This window comes from Aedes albopictus, chromosome 3 (genome assembly GCF_035046485.1).
Source record: "Aedes albopictus strain Foshan chromosome 3, AalbF5, whole genome shotgun sequence".
NCBI classification, from domain to species: domain Eukaryota; kingdom Metazoa; phylum Arthropoda; class Insecta; order Diptera; family Culicidae; genus Aedes; species Aedes albopictus.
The window spans coordinates 297,554,382-297,579,731 of record NC_085138.1 but is presented as its reverse complement, the minus strand read 5'-3'; the positions used below and the strand labels follow the sequence as shown (position 1 = coordinate 297,579,731).

General features: G+C 39.6%; 1 protein-coding gene across 8 annotated transcripts in view; it reads left to right on the top strand.

The window, feature by feature from the left end:
- Positions 1-25,350, top strand: part of LOC109418655 (kinesin-like protein unc-104) — a 57,513-nt gene that overhangs the window by 9,007 nt on the left and 23,156 nt on the right. For 3 of the 8 annotated variants that reach the window (XM_062842177.1, XM_062842178.1, XM_062842176.1), the window contains exons 4-12: positions 1,239-1,402; positions 1,544-1,683; positions 2,175-2,216; positions 13,654-14,046; positions 14,129-14,586; positions 14,650-14,764; positions 14,983-15,149; positions 15,229-15,434; positions 15,896-16,189. In XM_062842177.1, the coding sequence (XP_062698161.1) occupies positions 1,239-1,402; positions 1,544-1,683; positions 2,175-2,216; positions 13,654-14,046; positions 14,129-14,586; positions 14,650-14,764; positions 14,983-15,149; positions 15,229-15,434; positions 15,896-16,189 (1,979 nt within the window). The remainder of the gene's footprint in view (positions 1-1,238; positions 1,403-1,543; positions 1,684-2,174; positions 2,217-13,653; positions 14,047-14,128; positions 14,587-14,649; positions 14,765-14,982; positions 15,150-15,228; positions 15,435-15,895; positions 16,190-25,350) is intronic. The other 5 variants (XM_029874805.2, XM_062842181.1, XM_062842180.1 and 2 more) reach the window with 4 other exon arrangements.

Sequence of the window (25,350 nt, the reverse complement as noted above, 5' to 3'; positions counted from 1 at the left end):
TCAGAATTTGATTCAAGGATTACATCAGGAATTCCTCCAAGGATTCATCCAGGAATTTCGCCTAGAATTCCTCCAAAAATTTCTCCAGGAAATTTTCCAAGGATTCATACAGGAAATCCTTCAAAGATTCCTCCAGGAGTTCTCCAGGATTTCTCCAGGAAATTCTCCAGGAATTCTTTCAGGAATTCTTTCAAAAGTTTTTCCAAGGATTCCGCCAGGAATTTTTCCAAAGATTTCTCCAGGAACTCTCTCAAAGCTTCCTCCTGGAATTCTTCCAAGGATGCCCTTAGGAGTTCTTCTAAGAACTTCTTCAGGATTTGTTTTAAGAATTACTTTATAAATTCCCACAAAAAAAACCTTCAGAAATTGTTTCAAGGATCTCTCCAGGAATTCTTTCAAGAATTCCTCTGGGAATTGCTCCAAGGATTCCTTATTTGTTTCAAGGATTACTTCAGGAACTCCTCCAAGGAATTCTCCAGTTTTTTTCCTAGAATTTTCTCCAAGAATTCTTCCAGAAAATTACCAAGGATTCCTCCAGAAAATTCTTCAGGGATTCCTCTAGAAAATCCTCCATTAATTCCTTCAGGAAATCTTCCACGGAGGTTTCCTGGAAATCCTCCAAGGATTTCTCCAGGAATTCATCCAAGGATTCCCCCAGGAACTCAATAGATTCCTCCAGGAATTGCTCCCAGGATTCCTCCAGGAAATCCTCCAAGGACTCCTCCAAGAATTCTTCCAAGAAGAGGGAGTTTGTGGGAATTGTCTGTCTAAGAATCCACCGAAAGCTCGTCAAAAGCTTTTTCAATATATTCGTTTATTAGATATTTCGACAGACATTGTTGCCAGACGCATCTAGATTCACAAATAACGTTGAATAATTATTGGCGACTGAATTAATCATCATTCTCATCATCATCAAAGCACGGGTTATGGTTTTCCAATATCCTGTTTGCTCAGTTCGCTTCCGATTAACGTCATAAAATGTCCGCTGCCTCCAAACGCAAACCATTCCATACCTGTCACGTTCACATAACTTTCATCCACAAGAATCACGCATCCGCCCGCTCAATCACTCACGCTACCCGCCATCCAGAAATGAAATTTTCGCGCTTTATGTGTTTCGTGTATACCTTCACTCACCTATCAATTCATTTCACTGTACGTGCGGCTTTTGAAATTTGTGCTAAAATCTAATCGATGTTTCTTCGTGCCCACAACGAACCAACAACAACCACCAGGCATCGAAAAGCAAGAAGTCCAAGAAAGCCGACTTCATACCGTACCGTGACTCCGTCTTGACATGGCTGCTGAGGGAAAATCTCGGTGGCAACTCGAAAACGGCCATGATTGCTGCGATATCGCCGGCCGATATCAACTACGACGAAACGCTGAGCACGCTGAGGTAAGTCCGCAGCTGGTCAATCCCCATTGACGACGTCGTTCATTCGTCAGTCCATGCGGAGGAAAATCGAAACACAATCAAGCTAATAAATTTTCCATTTCGGTGTCGTCTTTCTTTTGCGCGGGTCAACACTCAACACAGATATGCCGACCGTGCCAAACAGATTGTATGCAAGGCCGTCGTCAACGAGGACGCCAACGCGAAACTCATCCGCGAACTCAAGGAGGAGATCCAGAAGCTTCGCGAGCTGCTCAAGGCCGAGGGTATCGAAGTGCAGGAAGGTAAGTGACATTTGATTGATGACGGCTTTTTGGCGTCATGTTACCCCACCAACAACCCAAATCGATTAGTTTGGAATCACGTTTTGTACCTATACCTAGGAATCGATTCAGTTTTGGTGCTTGGTCCGATCTGGAAAAAGCCCAGGTCTGACCGAGACGTGTGGTTGAAATTTGTAATGTTAGTCAATCGTTCGGTTCTTCGTATTTATGATTACCTTTTTCGGACTTTATTTTCTGTTTGTATACTTATTTCTTCTGGACGATCGCTCATCCAAAATTTCTTTATTTTTGAGTTATCATCACCATTCACTCAAAGTAAAAAATCGAAATTGACTTTATTTTCATTGGTAGCCAAATTGAATCGTTAGGGCTCACACAATCACACGTATTCTCGAATTAATCTTGAGAAAATCTAAATTTTAAACAAAATCACTAACTATCTCCTAAAAAAACCTACGAATCAAACACATTGACGTACACTTTTCCTGTAGGACCGGACGTTAAAGTGGTTTGTGAAAAGCGAGATGCTAATAGTAAGTAGAACGTCGAATGCTAAGCAAATTCACACGAAAATCCACTTAACTCTCCATCATTCTCGTTCGTTGGTTGCGCTTTCACAAAAGTTTTGGTTTTGTGTTTGTTGTTACATTCTTTTTTTTATTTCGTCACGTCGTCATCGTATACCTACCGAAAGTATAATCAGACTGTGCTGGAACTTTTTTGGTCTGTAATTTTATTTTTGTTAGCGCTTGCAATGACGGCTTTTATGGTTTGAGAAAAGATATGATGGTTTCTAGATACCTCAAGTATAGACTATTGGAATCAACGAGCTATGTATTATTGCTGTCTATAAAAAAATATGAATACTTTTTTATATTTGTATTTTGATTAAACATTAAAACAATCAAAGGGTAACAAAATTGCATCCCACTGATAGCAGTTGTCGACCAAAACGATAAAAAGTTGATTGAGTAAAGATTAGCAATAATTAGTTTTTGCCCTCACAAATTGAGTGCAACTTGCCTGAAATGAAAACATTGAGAAAATTCGAAGATATCGTTCAACAATCTCAAACAAACTTTTGAGAAACTTACCTTCAGTCCTGGGGCACCCACGGTGGTGCAAAGGGCCGAATTGAAAGATCTCCATCCTGGGCGATTGTTCGCCTACGCCTTGACCTGTGGCCAGGTCAAATTTCTGCCGACTTGCTTGATTTCGTTGTTGGGGCTGCGCCGCCATGAGCCTCTGAATCTGCCTCTGCTGCGATATCCTGCTGGGTTCCGATCTAACGCTTGCTTGCTGATCTCGTTTTAACCCCTGCGGAGGCCGACCCACCTCCACTTTCGCACCCAAATTTCTGTCGCTATCGGCTTTTGATGCCATCGACAATGGAGCTCCACTTTGAAGATCCAATTGTGAGTCCACCATGCACCGTTGCGTGATCTCCACTGACACACACACCAGGTTTCACTGGCGTATAGCAGCACAAATTTCACGTTCGTGTTAAAAATTCGGATTTTGGTGCTTCGACTAATCTGGCTGTTTCTCCATACATTTCTTAAAATCGCAAAGGCAGCCCTCGTCTTCTTGATACGTGCACCTATGTCGATCTTGGTGCCGCCATCGGCCGCCATTTGGCTACCAAGATATTAGAAGCTTTCAACATTCTCCACTGTTTGCCCAGCTACCGTAAAGCTGGAAGGGTTGACCATGTTTACATCCAACGATTTGGTATTGTTGACATTGATGGTAAGACCTCCCGCTGAGGATCGGTTGGCAAGATTATCGAGTCATTTAGGTGCTCCATGATAATGGGCTGCCACATCAACCCACGGTTTGGTTCACGATCAGTCGCACCAACCAGGATCTCGTCGATTACGCTGAGGAATAGGGTAAAAGTATACCTCCTTGCCACACTCCAGCAACGACCCGGATGGGATCGGACAAAACACCGTTGTGCAGTACTCTGCACGAAAATGCCCTGTACTGTGCTTTAATTAGGCCGATGATTTTCTCAGGGAGACCCTTGCGCCTGAGGACTTCTCCCATGTTTCCGTGATTGAGACAGTGAATGCTTTTTCGTAATCAATGGTAGAGAGACTCTTGGAATTCATTTATTTGCTCCAGAATTGTACGGAGTGTGGCAATATGTTCCACACAGGATCGTTCGGCACGGAATCCTGCTTGGTGCTTTCGGAGAGTTGCGTAAATCTTCTCCTGTATCCGGTTAAGGATCACTTTGCAGAGGACTTTGAAAATGATACACAGTAACACGATGCCCCGCCAACTATAACTTACAATCAGGTCACCCTTTTTGGGTGCCTTTTTTAAATTTTTATTACCGTGTATTTTAACTTATGCTAATTCTACTCTTCTTTTTGGGTACTCTGGGGCCCCTGCAGGGATGGGAACACTCACTTGCAACGAGTTACATTCACTTGCTATTTTCTCAGCTCAGAAGCGTGCAATCAAGAAGCAATGTATGAGTGACTTTTGCCTCGTGATTTCGTCTAAAATTTTGCCGAATAGAGTAGGGGTCGCACACGAATCCCAAGATCGTGACAGAGCTGTGAAAGCGACTCTCCACGAGGTGAGTGTAATTTACATTCACCTCGTGGAGAGTTGCCTTCGCAGCTCCCTCACGACTTCGGTATGTGTGTGCGACCCCTACTCTTTTCGGCAAAGAGTCTGTCTTGGTTCGTCTTTGCATCGCGTCGTCGTTGTGTGTGTGTGCTTTTAGAGGAAAAAAAAAACTAGTTTTCGTGCGAGTCGGTCATGTGATGCCAGCAGCGGATGACATTTCAGTCTGTCTTGGTTCGTCGTTGCTTCGCGTTGTCGTCCTGCGTGCTTGCTCATCTTCGTACGGGGCGGTTGAGTGTGTTTTTGGAGGAAAAGTGGAAGTGCCGCTTTTTTTCATTCGGATCGGCCGCGTCGTCGTCGACAATTTGAATGTGCACATCGTCGTACCCGTGTGTTGTTGTAGCGGTTCAGTGTGATTTCGAGGCCAGTTAGTGGAAGATAAGATGTTGCAGCACATACGCACTGGACACTTCGAAGGATATTTATTGGTGAGCTCGTTCCATTTTATCACAATAATTAATGCTATAGGATGTATAAAATTCTGCTCAGGTTTTTGTGTATTTATCTAACAAATATTGAAAAGTTCGTCACGTCATGTGTCGGCGCTAGTTCCAAATGCACATTTAGTTGGTAATAAATATTTTTCTTTCATTTTTTGCATGTACACAAAAATTTGAATGGTTCGTCATCTTCGGTGTCGACATTTGTAATATTTTAGCCCAAATGAATAAATGTTTTGACTCAAATAAAGGTTGCATGAAATTCTGGAAAAAGAGAGGGTCGGTAAAAGATAAACGGCGAACCATGCGGTAAGATCTTTCTGATTTATTTATCACGTGTTATTTTGTTAATACTTGTGAATCGATCGCGTTCAGCATTATCTCGCGCGGAAACGCAAACTACTGATGCTTCGGTGTTTAGCATTGTGTTCTCCTTAGTTTCGAATGAATAACTTATGTAGGGTGAGTTTGGAGGCACAATAGATCTCGTTCGTCATCCAAGGTTTAGAAGGGTATTTCTTCGCGAGCGCATTATTAATCGTGAATCAAAACATTACATTCGTACGACGAAATCCTCAACACATCTCCATTTCCCCTGTCCAAACTCCTAGTGATTTCTCGTAGTAACGCAGAGAATTCCTCGGTTATTGGCCTAAGCGAGAATCACGTCATCACTTCCTTCCCTATCCTCAATTGACCTGCATTCGGACGCGGCCGGCGCTGGTATTGCTTATTGAAAAGTATTGGGAATGCAGCATTTACACAATGAAGAGAAAGCTAATCCCAAGCATCATCTGTTGGTTCTTTGTGTAAATGCAGTTGTCCTTGCAATAACAGAGGAGCAACCGCGGGCGGTCAATCATGCTCATGCTCATGCGACCCCTACTCTTTTCGGCAAAGTTTTAGACGAAATCACAAGGTACAAGTCGTCCATACATCGTTTCTTGATTGCACGTTTATGAGTTGAGAAAACTGTAAGTGAGTGTAACTTTTTCCAAGTGAGTGTTCCCATCCCTGGGCCCCTGTTCGATGTCATGCTACGAATGGCTGTTTCTATCTCCTGCACTGATGGAACTGCGACGTTGACACGGGTAATGCGTCGTACTCTTGGTGGATCATGCTGAATTGTTGATGGCGTAGCCGACTCTTGAAAAAGGTTTCAAAAGTGCTCGAACCAGCGTTTCGACTGGTCAGCCGGTTCGGCCAGTAACTATCCAGACGTGTCTTTCACGGGCATCGTAGCATTGATCTTAGTTCCACTAAGACGACTTGAAACATCGTAGAGGAGACGAATGTTGCCGATGTTAGCGGCTTTCTCGCCTTCGTCGGCTAGGCAGTCCGCCCGCGCTCTTTTGTCCCGTCTACATGAGCGTTTCACTTCCTTCTCGAGAGCTGAATATCGCTGACGGGCTACGGCTTTGACTCCTCGTGTTTTCGCTCGCTCTATCGCGGCTTTGGCATTCCTCCGCTCCTCTATCTTCTTCCAGGCATCATCTGTGATCCACTGCTTTCTCCGGATGCGTAACTCACCAAAATTATTCTCGCCGGTTGCGATTGCGATGAAGGCGTTCTTGATGGCGCACCATTGAACTTCTACGCTTTCACCTTCCGGAATATCCGCAGCACCGTACTCCAGCTCCTCGAGGAGGGACCTTTTCACCGCAGCGTCTTCCAGTCGGCGTGTGTTGAACCGGCGCAAGATTTTCTCCCTGTCGATGGATTCTAGCAATGCGCAGCCAGATCTTGCCGATTTGGAGATGATCGTCGGACGCAATGTCGGTGCTACGGTGTTCTACATATCAAGAAGGCCCTGTCTCCATTTCGGCTGATACAGATGTGGTCAGTTTTATTTTCCGTGACGCCATCACGGGAAACCCATGTCACTTTGTACACTGGTCGATGAGGAAAGAGCGATCCCCCAATCACCTTGTTATTGTTGTCACAAAACTCTGCAAACAGCTCTTCGTTTTCGCTCATTTCTTCAAGATCATGGCATCCCATGACGTGCTCATAGTCCGAGTTGTTGTAACCAACCTTCGCGTTCGCCCATGAGGATCTTGATATCACCTTTTGGAATCTTATCCACGACAGCATTCAGTTGACTGTTAAAGTTCTCTTTTTTTTCATGCAATTCGGCAGGTTTCGAATTCGAATCCGTGTTCTGAATCCGGCTACAATTATCCTCTCATTAACGGGTGCCCACTGGCCTTATAACAGGTCATTGTCCGAGCCGGTATCATCTGAAGCTAATTGGAAAACTTCAAGATGATGTATGTCGCTTCTGCGGCATAGATACAGAAGACTCGGAACATTTGCTATGCCATTGCCCGGCAATTACACTAGTTTACAAAATAAAACGAAAGTCGTGAACTTCTGTCAACGACCAAAATTTTTGAAGCATAATTTAGCGCAGATTTCGAAACCGTGCTTCAAAAAAATCAAAGTAGAACAGTTTTTTAGTTTTTGCTCAATATCGAGTTTTATAACATTTTAAAACATGGAATTTAATAAAATTCAAATATCTTGCGTTTTGTTCAACCAATTTTAAATCTTTTTCCTTAAATTAAGTGCTGAATATAATACCATTCGATCATCTGATTGCAGGTTTTGCGTCAGATTGATAAAATTCAAGATATTTACGAGTTTTGGGAACGATCTCCTTAAATTTTAGCCAAATTTCCAGAAATATATGTAGAAATGTTTTTCTTTCAATAAGAAAAAAACGATTTAAAAATTCTTTCTCAACGTTTTTTTGATATATCATATGTAGGCAAGATACAGTAAAAAATTCAGCTCAATCGGAGCATTGATTACGGAGAATGGGGTGTGTAAAGTGAGCGACTTTGCTTAAAAATAGAACAAAAATCGATTTCAAATCATCAGCCTTGTATGGAAAGTCGAAAAAAAATCCGCTCTACTATATTTTTTTTCCTTCGCGTTTTCGAACTCAGGGCATGATTCTACACCAAAAACGATCATCAGCTTACCGAGTTCAAAAATGCTGTAAACTAGTGTTATAGCTACAAGAATTAGGTTCTTCGACAAGGGGCTGATTGAACCCTTAGATGTCTGGAGAACAAACCCCAATGCGGTAGTGCAGTTCATCCGAACTGTATCACCGTGTTGGGATCACGCTTACAGTCAAGGTTTGATTATTGCTAATACCAATGGTGATACGTCAACTTGACATAGCTAAATAAAACTGGGGCATTTGTCACAATAGATCTAAAAACTGGTCGCAGTGACTTATATACCCAACAAGGAATAAAAAAAAAAAAAAAACGGGTTCCCACTTCATAAGCGCAGCGTCGGCGTGAGCGCTGAGCAGAAAACCAACTCCACGGTGGTGAGGTTCACCTCGTAGGCTAGAGTATAGCAGAATTTGACCCGACACGAATCTGTGTTCTCCAAAGTTCTGCCAACGGGCTTTGCTCAGTTCTAGAATCTCAAGCTTAATACGGTATGTCTCATTGGCTAGTTGTGCCAGTTTACCCTGCTGGGCTAGGGTTAATACATTCCAAGTTCCAATTAGTGTCCGTTATGTCGCGCTAAAAATCGTTGCCGTTGAATCAATTCGTAATCCTTCATTTTCGGTTTTTGTAATGGTCTTTCGGCTTTGGGAACAGTAGGTTGTTGGCCTAAGGTCTCCTATCCACCGTGGGGGTTGCTGCCGCCTTAGGTATGGAGCTTCCAATGGAAGAGCAACATAAACACACATCTCTTAACTGGCGGTCTTTGTCATCGCTTGACCCATTGAAGCATGAGGTAAGAACTTGTGAGGAACAGAGCTATATTGGACGCCCTCCTTATCGACTCACCGTTTTGCAGCCCAGAAATTAGGAATCCTGGAAGATATTCCAGAAGGAATCCCGAGAGAATTCATTAAAGAGATTCTATGAGGAATCTTTTTGTGAATATTCGAAGGAGTTCTAGAAAGAATTACGGAGGGAATCTCTACACTACTGGTTATAAAAATATTTAACGGAATTTCAGGAGAATCCTTAATTCTTCTTCTTGGCATAACGTCCCAACTCGGACAAAGCCAGCTTCACTGCTTAATGTTATATGAGCACATCTGCAGTTATTTACTACAAGCTTCCTCTGCCAATGCCCATTTTGCATGCGTATATTGTGTGGCAAGCACGAGTATTCTCTATGCCCAAGGAATTCGAAGTATTTTCCTTTACTTAAAGTTCCTGGACCGACCGGGAATCGAACTCGTCAACCTCAGCATGTCCATGCTGAATACTCACGCCACACAGTGGGATCATTCTGAAAAAAGACGATCAAAACCTCTAAGAGCCGTTAGATGACATTTTAGCATATAGGTGTCTTTGGAAGATGTGTTCAGAAATATCGTCTCTATTTTTATGCATATTCACTGTATGGTAAAACTGTAGGGTGAACCCGAGCAAAAAAATATTTTTTCAAATTATTTTTTTAGAGGGTAGATGTCTTCAGCAAAGTTGTAGAACAAGTAATTTCAAGTAACTTTGCTGAAGACACCATATAGCTTGGACTTCATTTTTAGGGAGAAAATATGAAAGTTTAAAAAACAACCTCAAAATCAGTTTTTTGAACTTTTCCATGATTATATCGTAAAATTTCAACGTGATATGTTCTACAAGTTTGTAGGTACTACTGGAATACACTATCTTGCCGAAGACACCAACTCTGTAAAATTGAAAATTGCTCCAGTAAACCATTTTTTTTGAAAATTTTTCACTATTTTCACTATTGAATATTTTTTGAATAGGCACTTTTTGGCAGCCGTGCTATCAAAATTTCAATGCTTTATCATGTCCAGAATAGACCAAAAGTGACTTAACAATCGGGTCTGATAAGGCACTTTGATTTCTGATGCTATTTTAATAGTCATTTTTCAAAGAAAATATTCACAAATTTCATACAAATCATTTAATTCAAACTGAAAACTCACGAAAACTTTTCGACATTAATATTTGTTAATCAAAATAGTATTCTTGTTGAAATAGTCTACATTTCTAACACTGTGGTTGACTTTACATTGAATACCCGACAAAAAATATCGCTTTTTTAATTTTTAGATGGATCACGGCTCGATTATGGATACTTTTCCGGAGGAGCCTTTAGTTTTAAGTTTATATTATAACGGTTTTTTGAAAAGATAATTTGTGCCTTTTTGAGAAAGATTTCGTAGATGAGGAAATCACTCAAAGAGGCTTTTCCCTCTTTCAAAATTTGTAGTTGAAAATAAATGACACTGACAGTTGAAATAGTCTACATTTATTTAACTTGTTTTTTTTTATTCAGAATTACTACTTGGATGAGCTAAAAATAATATCGAAAGGTTGTATGGGATTTGTGAATATTTTCTTTGAAAATTATTATTAAAATAGCTTCAGATATCAAAGTGCCTTATCAGACCCGATTGTTAAATCAATTTTAGTCTATTCAGGACATATTGAACGATAGAAATTTTGACAGCACGGCTGCCAAAAAGTGCTTCTCATAAAATATTCAATAGTGAGTTTTTAACTCATCTAAAAATTAAAAAAGCGATATTTTTTGTCGGGTATTCAATGTAAAGTCAACCACAGTGTTAGAAATGTAGACTATTTCAACAAGAATACTATTTTGATTAACAAATATTAATGTCGAAAAGTTTTCGTGAGTTTTCAGTTTGTATTAAATGATTTGTATGAAATTTGTGAATATTTTCTTTGAAAAATGACTATTGAAATAGCATCAGAAATCAAAGTGCCTTATCAGACCCGGTTGTTAAGTCACTTTTGGTCTATTCTGGACATGATAAAGCATTGAAATTTTGATAGCACGGCTGCCAAAAAGTGCCTATTCAAAAAATATTCAATAGTGAAAAAAGTGAAAAATTTTCAAAAAAATGGTTTACTGGAGCAATTTTCAATTTTACAGAGTTGGTGTCTTCGGCAAGATAGTGTATTCCAGTAGTACCTACAAACTTGTAGAACATATCACGTTGAAATTTTACGATATAATCATGGATAAGTTCAAAAAACTGATTTTGAGGTTGTTTTTTAAACTTTCATATTTTCTCCCTAAAAATGAAGTCCAAGCTATATGGTGTCTTCAGCAAAGTTACTTGAAATTACTTGTTCTACAACTTTGCTGAAGACATCTACCCTCTAAAAAAATAATTTGAAAAAATATTTTTTTGCTCGGGTTCACCCTACAGTTTTACCATACAGTGAATATGCATAAAAATAGAGAAGATTTTTCTGAACATATCTTCCAAAGACACCTATATGCTAAAATGTCATCTAACGGCTCTTAGAGGTTTTGATCGTCTTTTTTCAGAATGATCCCACTGTGCGCCATAACTATGTCTATAGGGCCCCAAGAAGAATCCATAGTGGAATAACGGGATGAATTCCAGGAGTAATTCTGGAACGATACCCTAACATACATACCTACATTTATTTGTTCAACATCATTAAGACAAGACATAATCAACAATAGTACGCCACAATACTCGGTTTGTGGCTGCCGCTCTCTATCCTCGGTCGCGCCCAATGCTCGCCAAATCACGCTCCACCTGGTCCGCCCATCGTCCTCTCTGCGCTCCACGCCTTCTTGTGCCAACCGGATCAGTTTCAAACACCAGCTTTGCAGGGTTGTTGTCCGGCATTCTTGCAACATGCCCTGCTCACCGTATCCTTCCGGCTTTGGCCTGAGTTCGCCGTAAAGTGCAGCGAGCTCGTGGTTCATCCTTCTCCGCCACACACCGTTCTCCTGCACACCGCCGAGATCGTTCTTAGTACGCGTCGCTCGAAAACGCCGAGTGCTTGTGGGTCCTCCTCGAGCATCGTCCATGTCTCGTGTCCGTAGAGAACTACCGGTCTTTTTAACGTCTTGTACATGGTACATTTGGTGCGGGGGTGAATCTTTTTCGACCGCAGTTTCTTCTGGTGGAGCCCGTAGTAGGCCCGACTTCCGCTGATGATGCGCCTTCGAATTTCACGGCTAACGTTGTTGTCAGTCATCGGTAAGGATCCGAGGTAGACGAATTCCTCTACCACCTCGAACTATCCCCCCGTCTATCGTAACATTGCTACCCAGACGGATCCGGTCGTGTTCGGTTCCGCCTACCAGCAGGAACGATACCCTAAAAGGATTCCTAAAAAAATTACAAGATGAATTTTAATTAAAATCTTGGGTGAGATCCTGAGAATCGTATTTCATCGCTGACCCACAATCCATCGACACCATCAGAAAGAGGCGCAATTTCTCTGCCTAGTTGTGCTGTTTTGACTATGACAATGTTAATATTGCATCGATTGTATTGTAATTTTGACGTTGGACTATTTTCCGATTCAAATAATGTATGTTGAGAGGTTTGAGTTCAAAGTTGCAGCCATGTCGAAAGTAACAGGGTAAGAAAGCTGAAATAGATGTTGTGCTTAATTCATTTTATATTTTGGGCACTTTTCGATTCCCCTTTTAGATGCATAATGCAATCAAGCAGTTGCTGTTGTCACCTTTCAAAAATTTCGAGTATGTCCATCAAGATGCGTTTGGCTCTGCATACTTTTTGCGGTAAAGAATCCCGTTCTGATCGATATCGGTATAACTATGGATTTATTGGATAAACTCATAAAAAATGGAATCGAATATCGCAGAACACTTTTGTATTGTATCACGTAAAAATGTTTTTAATTCAGGACCTTGGAGTGCAAAACTGTTATGGGTCCCGACATTATTATTTTAATTGGACTTTGTAGATGGATTTTTTCTCTCTAGATATTGGTAAAGCCATGATATAGCTTACTTCAATAATATAGCATTGAAGTGGCAAAATGCACGAGCACGACGATCTTATATGCTGGGAATTGAAGTAAAATAATTCATCCAGTTTTCACTACGTACTTTCAAAAACATAGCTTTATGAAAAAAAAAATCAAAAAATATTTTAGTAATCAAATGATATGTTGTAGAACAATGTATGCTTCTGGCGTCAATCGCATAATGCGCTACTTTTATTTCGTTAATTTCATCATCAATTTCATCTATCATGAGCTCGACAATTATTCATTTGTACTTAATTGGTGTATTTTTTTGTCTACACATAAATATAAACAGTTAACATTATACTCATAATCAGGGTTGGACAAAAACTCATTATTCATGTTTCTTTATATACTCAACTCAGCTATCGAAGATATTTTCCAAAATATTGCTTAGTATGAGCGGTCAACAGTTATTGGCATCGATTTCGCAGATACATAATTAACACAAAGTTTTGATCAACCCTAAACCTAGATAAAATCACATTACGCTTTGCATCCAAATAATCAATCACTATCTGGATTGACCAGAATGTTGAGCTGCCTTGGATTGAAACAATGTATGCAGTTTATCAAATTTTGTGTTCATATCGGTCATATTGTTTTCCGACTGTATTTGCGATTATTTAATTGGTTTTTCTTTCAGTATTTTTTTCACAATCCATTTGTTCTTTTATAGTGTATGTTTGTACGCATTAACCTTATTTTATACAGAAGTTTCTAATTTATTGGTATTCTTTGGCTACATACTCAATCGCATATATCCACACGACTAATAATATTCAAATGCATATTTGGATGTGGCTTAATATGCTTTTATCCAATATCAGCTACAGTGCTTTAAGCTTTCGATGAGATTGAAAACGTTTTAAAAAAAATATTTTCTGTACAGTGGTTAGTGAAAACGTTCAAGGTATATTTTCTAATAATATCAATTGATCTTAAACCACTGTACAATTCCATGTTGAATCCTTATTAAAACGCGCTTCCACACGCGCTTCCCTTCTTTGTTAATAAAGTTATTCATTCACCATGCGTAATCATCTGCACCAATGGGGATCAATAATTCACTGTCGCACACTTTCCAGAAGATGAATGCATCAAAGCGGAGAAAGGCGAAAACGATGCCAGCAACGAGTCGGCAGACGCCAATGCCGACGGTGATCCGGCCGAGATGGAGAAAAAGATATGCTCTCCGAATCGATTGCGCAAACGAACCGGTTCCAGCACCGAGATGGCCGTGGATCAATTGCAGGCCAGCGAAAAGCTCATTGCCGAGCTGAACGAAACGTGGGAGGAGAAGCTGAAGCGCACCGAACAGATCCGTCTGCAGCGGGAGGCCGTGTTTGCCGAGATGGGGGTGGCCGTCAAGGAAGACGGTATCACCGTGGGTGTATTCTCGCCCAAGAAATCGCCCCACTTGGTGAATTTGAATGAGGACCCAACGCTGTCGGAGTGCTTGCTTTACTACATCAAAGATGGTAAAAATAACTGTCGCTCGTTGTATGCATTAGTTAAATTGAAGTGCGTAATTCCATTTTGTGTGTTTTTTTTTTCATAAAGGTTTAACGCGTCTTGGCACATCGGAGGCCAACGTCCCGCAGGACATCCAGCTGTCTGGTTCCCATATCTTGAAGGAGCACTGCGTGTTTGAGAACAAGGATGGCGTGGTGACGCTGGTGCCACATAAGGACGCTTTGGTGTATTTGAACGGTAGAAAGTTGGTCGAACCGGAAGTTTTGCAGACTGGATCCCGTGTTATTTTGGGCAAGAACCATGTTTTCCGATTTACTCATCCGGAACAGGCTCGCGAAAAGAGAGAGAAACCAAAGGACAAAGATGTTGGTGAAACTCCTGGAGGCAATGCCGAGGCTGCCGATTGGAACTTTGCCCAGTGTGAACTGCTGGAAAAGCAAGGCATTGACTTGAAGGCAGAAATGCAAAAGCGTTTGTGTGCACTGGAGGAACAATTCAAGCGGGAAAAGTTGGCTGCTGATCAAGAGTTCGAGGAGCAACGCAAGGTATGATGGGTTTGCTAATCTTTATGAATATAGACATTTTATTGCTTTTTTATTGATCGACAGACGTATGAAGCTCGTATTGATGCTCTTCAAAAGCAAGTCGAAGAGCAATCTATGACCATGTCTATGTATAGCAGCTACAGCCCAGAGGACTTCCACCAGGAAGAGGACATCTTTGGTAAGTTCAAATTTTACTAACACTTTTCAAATAATTATATTTCACACAATGTTTTTGTACTCCATGAAATTTGATTTATTCCGATTGTTTTTGAATAAAAAAAAACTCAAACTTTTTTTTAACAAACCATTTGAATAAAAGATGAAAGATTTTGCGCTAAAATATAAATGAAGCTACAAAAAAACATTTCTGTTTTGCTTGGTAATTTTTCATTTCAGTAAACCCACTCTTTGAATCTTGCTGGACGGCCAGAGAAGCCGGTTTGGCGGCTTGGGCTTTCCGAAAATGGCGCTATCATCAGTTTACATCTTTGAGAGACGACCTTTGGGGAAATGCTATTTTCCTGAAAGAAGCAAATGCTATCTCCGTAGAACTAAAGAAGAAGGTAAGACGTTTGAACATGCGACTTCAACATGAACTGTTACTAATATAACAAACACGTTGCACTCTTCTCCAAACAATAGGTTCAGTTCCAATTTACACTGTTAACTGACACATTATACTCACCACTTCCGCCGGAACTTGCACCTTCACCGATCATTGGTGGAGCTCTTACCAATGGCCAAGAAGATGAGTTTGGTCAAACACCTATCCCACGCACTATTGTGGCCGTTGAAGTCACAGACACTAAGAATGGGGCTACGCACCACTGGAGCCTCGACAAGTTACGGTATGATTGATCCTAGAAATACTAGTTCTGTCTTCTACATGTTATTCGTCTTTAGAATGATTCTGTTTAAAAGAAATCACTGCTCATATTCTGTCATATGCCAGTTGTGATTGGAACGCGTAAACTGGCATGCAAAAATCCTCAAAGGCAAAACGCTCATACCTCTCTTATAACTCATTCCACACACTCTCACTCGCTTTCAGTTACACATTTTCTTCAAATTGCGGTTCAGTTCTCTAAGTTTCCTTCCTGCATCCTCTGTACTAGAATCAGACAAGAGCAATTGATTGATTTTCTTTTCTATATTTTTTCTTTCCACTCATCTGTATCACTATCACTGTCAACTGCTAAACTTTTAACCACAACCCAATATTCCGAACAACTCAATATAAAAATCCACACCAAATCAACCCACCGATTCCCCCATGAAATCCTTCGGTTGATTTTGCGCCTCCTGCCAGCTACCGCCTCGAGTTGATGCGCCAAATTTACAATTCCGCTGAATCATCGCCGGAGACGCTACGGTACAACATGTTGTTAGAGCAGTCCGGATCATCCGAAACTGGCGTTGGCCAGTCGGCAACGATTGCCCCTTTTGTGCCAAACTGCGACGTTCGAAATCTGCTGGGGTCAACATTGAGTGGCGTTGATTGCTCCGGGGACTGTTTTTCGTATGCTGTCGACAGCAGCAACAGCAGCAGCAGTGGAACACGCAATTGCGGTCATCTAACGCTAGCGAATCTAATGCCCTCTAGGTTAGGAAACGAATGCCGTGCCCCACCCTGTGGGCAGTATCCTATATTCAACATGTATCAGGCAGATTTTTGCAGTATAGCTTTCTAACGAACGGAACTATCACAGCTGATAGGGAAATGTACAGAGAGTTTTTAATAGAGCACGCGCAATACTGCCTGTCCTTGCTGATATAGCTGCAGCTTTATATCAATATACAAACCTGATGCTTCCCATATTATTCATAATTATACATGCGAGCTTTGTCACGCGCTAAAAGTCGTATTTCGATGTTTTATTTTTTGTTCGCAACCATTGATTTTCTGTTGCATTCACTCTTATATCGGATACAGGTGTTTTTTTTTTCGTATGACTATTTTAATTATGTTACCCTTACAACACACATTTATTTATATACAACACATTAAGATTTAATAATCACTATTTACTCAGATTTGTTCATTTGGTCTAAGTGTGCGTAAATCACTAAATGTATTCACATTTTTTTATTTAATTCTTGTTTAGTTTGTTTTGCTAACCCGAGCAGAAGAGAATAACAATCGCATAACAAAATGCGTTATTTTGGCAAAATAACTGAGTAATGAAATCAGTTATTTTAATGTTATTAACATAACATATTATGTTAAAAACTTGCGTGTCATAAGCGGCAAAATAACAAATATCATAACAAAAAAATGTTCCTGGAAGACCGATTTAATAACATGTTTTGTTTGTGTCAATAACAACTTAATAACAATGAATTTGGAAAATATTTCAATAACAAATTTTGATCTTCAAAAGTTATTGATAACAAACCAAAAGCAAATTTTTTGGGACCACCCTTTATATAGAGCTATCTTAATTGCGGATAACATAAGAGTCAAACTATTTTCAAGGAACTACTAATCCACCAAGTATTACAATATTTTGAATTTTTCTGGAATGGATACAACTACACTAAGGTCTTGTTTTACACGGGTAGTTTTTCTGCTTTAACTCGGTCAATTTTGAGCCAATCCACATGAAAATTTGTACACAGGTAGACACGGTTAGTACTACCTGTGTACGGAAAATCAGATAGGTAGGTTCAAAATTGACCGAGTTTAAGCAGAAAAACTACCCGTGTTAAAAAAGACCTTAGTGTACATATATGAAACTGGATTCAAAAAATGATAAAAAAACAGGACATAATTGTCGAAGTGTTCATAAAATATTAGGCTGACAAGAATAATAATTAGAATAATAAGATAATATGTACGGAATGCTGTAAAGGACGCCAATCTCCAATGTTGTAGTTACAATTTAAAAACTTGACATTGTTGTGATATTGTTTATCAAATATTTGTACACTTTAAACATCACAATAATAACTCCATAACAAAACATGTTATTTAAATGTTGTTTAATGGGTGCATATCAATAGCTAGATAATAACAAAATAAGATTGCCCAACAAAACATGTTATGGAAAAGTAAATCCTTGATAAGCTAATAATAACAAAACAAGATATAAAAACAGATTATGTTATTTTGTAGTTATTATTTTGCTATTCTCTTTTGCTCGGGAACACCAACAAGTTTTTATTTCAATTTGCCCGGCAAATTCGAGAGCAGAAGTTATATGGATTTTGTTGGATTTATTTTGCATTTGATAGCCGTTGAATTGAGGAAACGACAACACTGGACCGCTGTCGACCGGCCGTCGATGGAAGCGGCTTGATAACTACCCTGGACTTTTTTTATCTGTATTAACGAGATTTTTAGCCCTAGGCTAGTTCATCTCGGGACCTACGCTTTACTTCCCTTCCGATGGAAGAACTCACATTTTGCGAGTTTGTCGGGAGTGGGATTCGATGCCAGGTCCTCGGCGTGATAGTCAAGTGTTCTAACCATCACACCAGATCCGCTCCTCACCCTGAACTTCTTTGTTTTAAGTAACAGACAATCATAGGCGTAATCTGCTTTTTTCTTAATTCTCATGAACAAACACGAGAAGAGCGGGATGAAATAGAGTGCGAATGGCCCCTACCTTCATCTTTCTCTTTCTTGTGTTTGTTGGCCCGTGTAGACGACGGATGATGATCTGGGATGAGAAATCAAAATGTTGTTTTAGATTTGTTCCTTGTTTCGTAAACTATATGAGTATGAACAATTCTTCCATGAATTTTCCATAGCTTGCTGCATGTATTCCTCCAGAGATTCCTTCAGGAATTCATCTAGAATTTCACCAGAAATTAAAGAAATTTTCTTTGGGGATTTGTCCTGGAATATCTGCTTTCAGGAATTTCTCCAGAGATCTTCTAATGTATTTCTGCAGATATTCCTTCAAAGATATCTTCAGGGATTTCTCCATGTACTCGGCTAGAGATTGCTCCAAAAATCCCATCTGGAATTATTTGAAATATTTCTGCAACAGTGTCTTCCACTACTTCTTACAAAAACCTTACTAGAGATTATTCAAAAATTAATCCAGGAATTTCTTAAAAATGTTTTACAAAAAGAAACCTTTAGCAGTCCATCCAAGTATATTCCTTTAACCCGTATCGGTCTGAGTCAGCGCATATGAACTAAAAATGTCGCCGATCAGCGAATACACAACGGATTTGAATAATTTTTTGACAATACACTCGTACATATGTCTAGTTTGTAAAAGTGGACAGAGAACGTCGGAGTTATTCCGGTGGGTCACTGGGTCAGATTCGTATAAAAAGGGCTGTTTTTCGGTACACAGAGTGTTTTCCAATATGTCTTCTTCTTCTTCTTCTTAATGGCTCGACGTTCGCATTGGAACTTGGCCTGCCTCTCTTCAACTTAGTGTTCCAAGAGCACTTCCACAGTTATTAATTGAAGGGCTTTCTTTGCCTGCCATTGCATGAATTTGTATATTGTGAGGCAAGTACAATGATACACTATGCCCAGGGAGTCGAGAAAATTTTCCCGACTGGAACGGGAATCGAACCCGCCGTCTCCGGATTGGCGATCCGTAGCCTTAACCACTAGGCTAACTGGAGACCCCAATATGATTCGCTATAAAACTCACTCTATTTTCACTAAAACTTATACCTCTGCAACCAAACATTATTTCCACACAGTTTTTGATCGTTTAGGAACTACCGGATGCGGACATAATCTCCGGAGGAACCTGCCACATACTGTATACTGGGGTACACAACCATAACCCATTTTTTGCAGCTCTATGTATTGACTTTAGCGGTATAGTGTCTTAGAAGATTTTGTTCTGTATACTGAACTCTTTATTTGAGCATTTTCACTTTTGTGATTAATCTACCTAAAAGTGCGGCAGAAATTCACTTTTTTTCAAAAATGAAGATAGAGTGTTGGTGTCTTCTGCAAAGTTGTAGAAAAATGTAATTGTTGGAAAGTTTGCCGAACAAACTATTACCTAATTTTCTTAACTATAAGAGATATGTGTCGTTTTTTGTGAACGACCCCTCAAAATATTTTTTTCGTTATATCTTTTTCTGGGGATTTTTGGTAATTTTCGTGTGATTTTTGGTAATTCCAGGAGAACCCATCAGACATTTCTAGAGGAATTCCAAGAGGATTTCTCAAAAGATTTGGGAAGCCTGCTGGGGTGTCTCTGAAAACTTTTCCTGAGATTACTCAAGGGAATCTTTTGTAATTCTTCCAGAAATGTCTGCTATGAATCCTTCAGTGAATTTGTGAAAAATAACTCTAGGAATTTCTTATTGTATTCCAGTCATTACTGCTAAGTTTCCTGAAGGAAACTCCTACTGTTTTTTTCGAATTCTTGAGAAATTTCATGCATTTTCAGCATCTCCAATTATTACTGTTGAGAATTTTCCAGGAATTCCTGGATGATTTCCGGCAGGTGGGAAACTCAGAAAAAATCTTGGAGGATTTCAGTCTGAAATTTATAGAAGAATCCCAGCAGCAGTCCAGTAGCAATCCCAGCAGTAGTTCCAAAAATAATCTAAAGAGGATTCCTAGTAGGAGTACTTCGTTTCTAAAGATATCCATACCTGTATCGCTGGAGGAATCCCAGTAAGAATTTTTAGTGAAAATGCCAGAAGAGTTTTTGGAAGTACCCTTGCAAAAATTGCAGGAGCAATCTAAAGAATACATTATAAAGGAATCATTGGAACTACAGTCGGAATTTATGAAGGAATTTCGAGAGCAATTTCTGAAAGTATCTATAGAAAAATCACTGGAAGAACTATTGCAGGATTTATTAGAAAAATCCGTGGAGGAATTCATGAAAAAATACTTGGAGAAATCACTTGACAAATCACAAGAAGAATTCCTGGAGGAACTTCAAGTGGACTCCCTGGAAGAATCCTGGATGGTATCAGCAACCCCAGTAGCAATTCCTAGAGGAACCCAACAGGCATTCCGGAGACAATCCAAGAGAAATTTATGAAAACATTATCTTGGGATTCTTCAACAAATGCCTGTTGGGATTATTTTAAATATTCTTGTTGGGATTGCTTCAAAGGTGTCTGCAATAGTTCCTTTACATATCCTTGCAAAGATTCCTCCAGAGATTTATCTAAGGGGTCCTATATAAAATCCTCTTGCTATGTCTCCAGAGAATTCTTAAAGAATTCCTTCAGGACTATGTCTTAGAATAGCAACAGATATTACTACTACGACTTCTCCAGAAATTACTGCTAGGGTTTCTCAAGCATTTTCAGCTGAGAGAACTCCAGGATGATCTGCAGCAAGGCCGTGCACAGACAAGGCGGAAAGGGAGGGGTTTTTGCCATTTTCGGTAAAAGGCGGAGGGGCGCCTAGTGTACGAAACTGGGATAAAGGGAGGGGTTTAACACCCAACCCCCCCCCCCCCCCTTGCACACGGGCTTGATCTGCAGCGAGAGATACCTGCGTAATCACAGCAAAAGTTCCTGATGGTTTCTACCAGAAATTTATAAATAAATCCCAACAATATTCCTGAAGATACCAGTAATACCAGTAAGAATTTCTAAAATAATATCAATGTGATTTGAATTACTGGGAACATTCTAAGAACATTTTTGTAGTAATCCTCGTAGAAATCCTTGAAGGAATCATAGCAGTAAATTTCGAAGGAATCTCAGCTGTAGATACTAGCTTTGGCATGCTTCTCACTCTCCTAAATAAGCACAAGACAGAGACAGGTGGAAGAGAGGGATTAGCCCTCTCCATCATCCCACTTTTCTTAGTATTTATCAAAAAGAATTAACAAAAAAAAACAAAAGGCTGCCTACGTTAGTGGTTGTTATTGCAAGGGGAATTCCTTCAATAAATTCTGGAGGAGACCTATTATCATTCCAGGTATTTCTATAATATTCGTTCCATGATTCCACCAGGGATTTCTCCAAGGGCTCATTAAAAAAATCTATTTACGTTTTTTCCAGTTGAGATGCAGGCTCTGTTCCACCTGGACCGTTATTCCAATGATTAAAAAGCAGAAGGAGGTGTATTTCATAACAAAGAACAATTTTGTAGAACACACGAAAATTAAATCCCCAGAAAAACGTATAACGAAAAATCTATTTTGAGGGGTCGTTCACAAAAAACGACACATATCTCTTATAGTCAAGAAAATGAGGTAATAGTTTGTTCGGCAAACTTTCTAACAATACATATTTCTACAACTTTGCAGAAGACACCAACACTCTATCTTCATTTTTGAAAAAAAAAGTGAATTTCTGCCGCACTTTTAGGTGGATTAATCACAAAAGTGAAAATCCCAAAATAAAGAGTTCAGTATACAGAACAAAATCTTCTAAGACACTATACCGCTAAAGTCAATACATAGAGCTGCAAAAAATGGGTTATAGTTGTGTACCCCAGTATACAGTATGTGGCAGGTTCCTCCGGAGATTATGTTTCGTAAACTATGTGAGTATGAACAATTCTTCCATGAAATTTCCATAGCTTGCTGCATGTATTCCTCGAGAGATTCATTCAGGAATTCATTTAGAATTTCACCAGACATTAAAGAAATTTTCTTCGGGGATTTATCCTGGAACATCTTTTTCCTGGAGATTCCTCCAGTAAAAATTGTTTCAGCGCGTTTTTCGAGATTTCTTTCAGGCAGGCTTGTCAGCACTAAGCGCATGAAAAATCTGCTCTTTGGATTTACACCTTCAATATCATCATACACACCATTTTTTTATGCTTCTAGCACAAAAAAAAACAAAATAAATTCCTGAATTTCAGCAAAATTTTTGATGAATTTCAGCAACGTTGTGCTGATCAACTGGCAAAATTGTTGGATGGTTCAGCAATTTGAAAATCATTACTGATACTCAGTAAATTGGTATTGCTGAATGCAAACAGCACAAAAAAATCAGCAAAGTTTGCTGAATATCAGCAAACAAAATTTGCAGTGTCAATTAGAAATCTTTTCATCTTATCAGATAGAAGAATGTTGGAATATCCTAAATGTCGAACTGTCAACAAACCTTACCATAGCGCCGCATAGCTGACGGTGCGGACAAACCTGCTTTCAGGAATTTCTCCAGAGATCTTCTAATGTATTTCTGCAGATATTCTTTCAAAGATATCTTCAGGGATTTCTTCATGTACTCCTTCCAGAATTCGGCTAGAGATGGCTCCAAAAATTCCATCTGGAATTATTTGAAGTATTTCTGCAACAGTGTCTTCCACAACTTTTTTCAGAAAATCTTACTAGAGATTATTCAAAAATTAATCCAGGAATTTTTTGAAAATGTTGTACAAAAAAAAACCTTTGGCAGTCCATCCAAGTATTCCTTCAATAATTTGTTCAGGAATTTCTGTAGACACGGATTTCTTCAGATTATTTTATCCAAGGATATCTACAATTCTTACAGGAATTCGCTAAGACAGCTCTCCAGAGATTCCCTAAGGAATTGCTTGCGGGATTCCTCATGGTCCTTCTCCAGAAATTCCTCCAAGAATTCATCCAGGGATTCAACCAGGCTTGACAGAAACTCCCTCGCGAGAAAATGAGTAAGCGATTTCGGCGATTTTCTGAGGAGGTAAAATAAAACTCAGAAATCACAACGCAAATCCTCAATAGCATCGAGCGTGAGCTTGCCGCGCAGCGAGGAGTTCGTCCAACACTCATAATTGTTTGTTGTGTTTCTCACGTCCACTCACACTCAAAAAGCTCTCGCGAGTTCCACTCCCATACAAAGAAAGACTCTCGAGGCGAAAATCGCACTCAAAAACCCGAAAACTTCATCAGCTCTTTTTTCGTTCCCCTCTTGCTCACTCAGTTTTTTTTGCCTCTCTGTTTGGAGTTCGTTCGCTCCCTCGCGACGAGGCAAAAGCAAAACACCGCTCTAGAGCATGTTGCAAAACTCTTTTGATTTCGAGGAGGATTATCAAGCCTGGATTCAACCGGGAATTCCTTCTGCACTTCTTTCAGAAATAACTTAGGAACAGGGATTATTTTTAAAAGACCTCGAAGAACTCTTCTTGGGATGCCTTCAGGGATTCCTCCTGGAATTCTTTTAGAAACTCCTCGAGGAATTTTTCTATGACTTCCTCCAGGAACTGTTTAGAGATTCCCTTAAAAACTCGTCTTGTGATTGCTTTCGAAATTCCTCCTGGGGTTTGTTCAATACCTCCAAGGAATCTTTCAGGAACTGGTACACTGCCCTCGGACGCATAAATGTCACACATTTACAATAGAAAAACACGAGAAAAACGCATTTGGAATTTCTTTTTGGTTATAGTCGCATTTGATTGGGCCATAAAGTATGAAAAATTGGAAAACGACTTATTCGAAGTTCACGTTTATTAAAATCTTTATTTAATGATCGTAAAAATATGTAAGGGAAAACAAAACAACTGTAAACCTTGAAAAATCTTTAGGTGAGATTCATCAACTACGCAATATGAAAAGTAAGTTTGGAAATCTTTCGGCATTGAACCTTAGGGCGCTTTTTGTATAAACAAAATCAATTTGTTTTGCACGAGCTGCTAGAGTTAAATCATTTTTTTTTCTCAGTGATTCGTTGTTATATGTGTTACGTAATTTATGCACGATACCACAAAACTTTCCCAACATAAATTGCTGAACATAGTTATTCGCATAAGATATTTTTAATTTATGCTACCTTACATATATGCAGCAACTATATTCAGCCATTTGTACAAAAATTCCGAATGGGTCCAACTTGCCCCGTGATACGGTGTAAATGAAGATCTGCTCCACTTTTCATTATATGCATATTATACACAATTTTAAAAATTTGAAATAGTTCTAATGCCCTTTAATAAGAAGAAATATACCAACATTGTCTTTTAGAACCATTAGAATTATAAAATTATTTATGTTTAGAGTTTTTTGGCTTGATAAAACCAAACTACATAGCATTTTTTTAGGTCCCATTTGCCCCGGGGTACCTTACCTCCTGGAATTTCTCCAGAAACTCCTCCTGGAATTCCCCCTGGATTCTTACTCCTGTGATTCCTCCAGGAATTTTTCAAGGGATTCCTTCAGAAATTTCTACAGGAATTCTTCCAGGATTTCTCTGAAAAATCCTACAGGGATTCGTCCAGGAATTTCTCTAGAGATTCTTCCAGAAATTCCTGCACAGATTCCTCCAGTTATTCCTCTAGAAATACCTCAAGGAATTACTCTAGGGGTTTCTCCCAGAATTCCTCCAGAGATTCCTCCTGAAAGTGTTCCAGATTCTGCAAGGAAACCCTTCAGAAATACCTCCAAGGATTTTCTCTAGGGGTTTCATCAGAGATTCCTCATGGAATTTATGCAGAAATTCCTCCAAGAATTGCTCTAGAGATTTCTCATAGAAGTGAGTCATGTCTCCAAGATTTTTTCCAGGGTTCATCCAGGCATTCTCTCAGGAGTATCTTCATGCATTCCTCCAAGAGTTCCTTCAGAGATTTCTGTAGAGATTCCTCCGATTTCATTCGGAGATTTCTGCAGGATTACCTTCAGAAATCCCTCCAGGAATTCCATCAGAAATTACTACGTCAAGTTATACAGGAAATCCTCCTGGGTTCCTATATATCTAGGAATTATTCCAACTATTCCTCCAGGAATTTCTCCAGAAGTTCTTCCTGAAGTTCCTCCAAGAGTTTCTCCAGGTTTTCCCCCAGGGACTCCTCCAGGAATCCAACCCAGATTTCCTCCAGGAATCACCCAAGGAATTACTTCAGGAATTCTACCAGGAATTTTCCAGGGATTCCTCCAGGAATTTTTC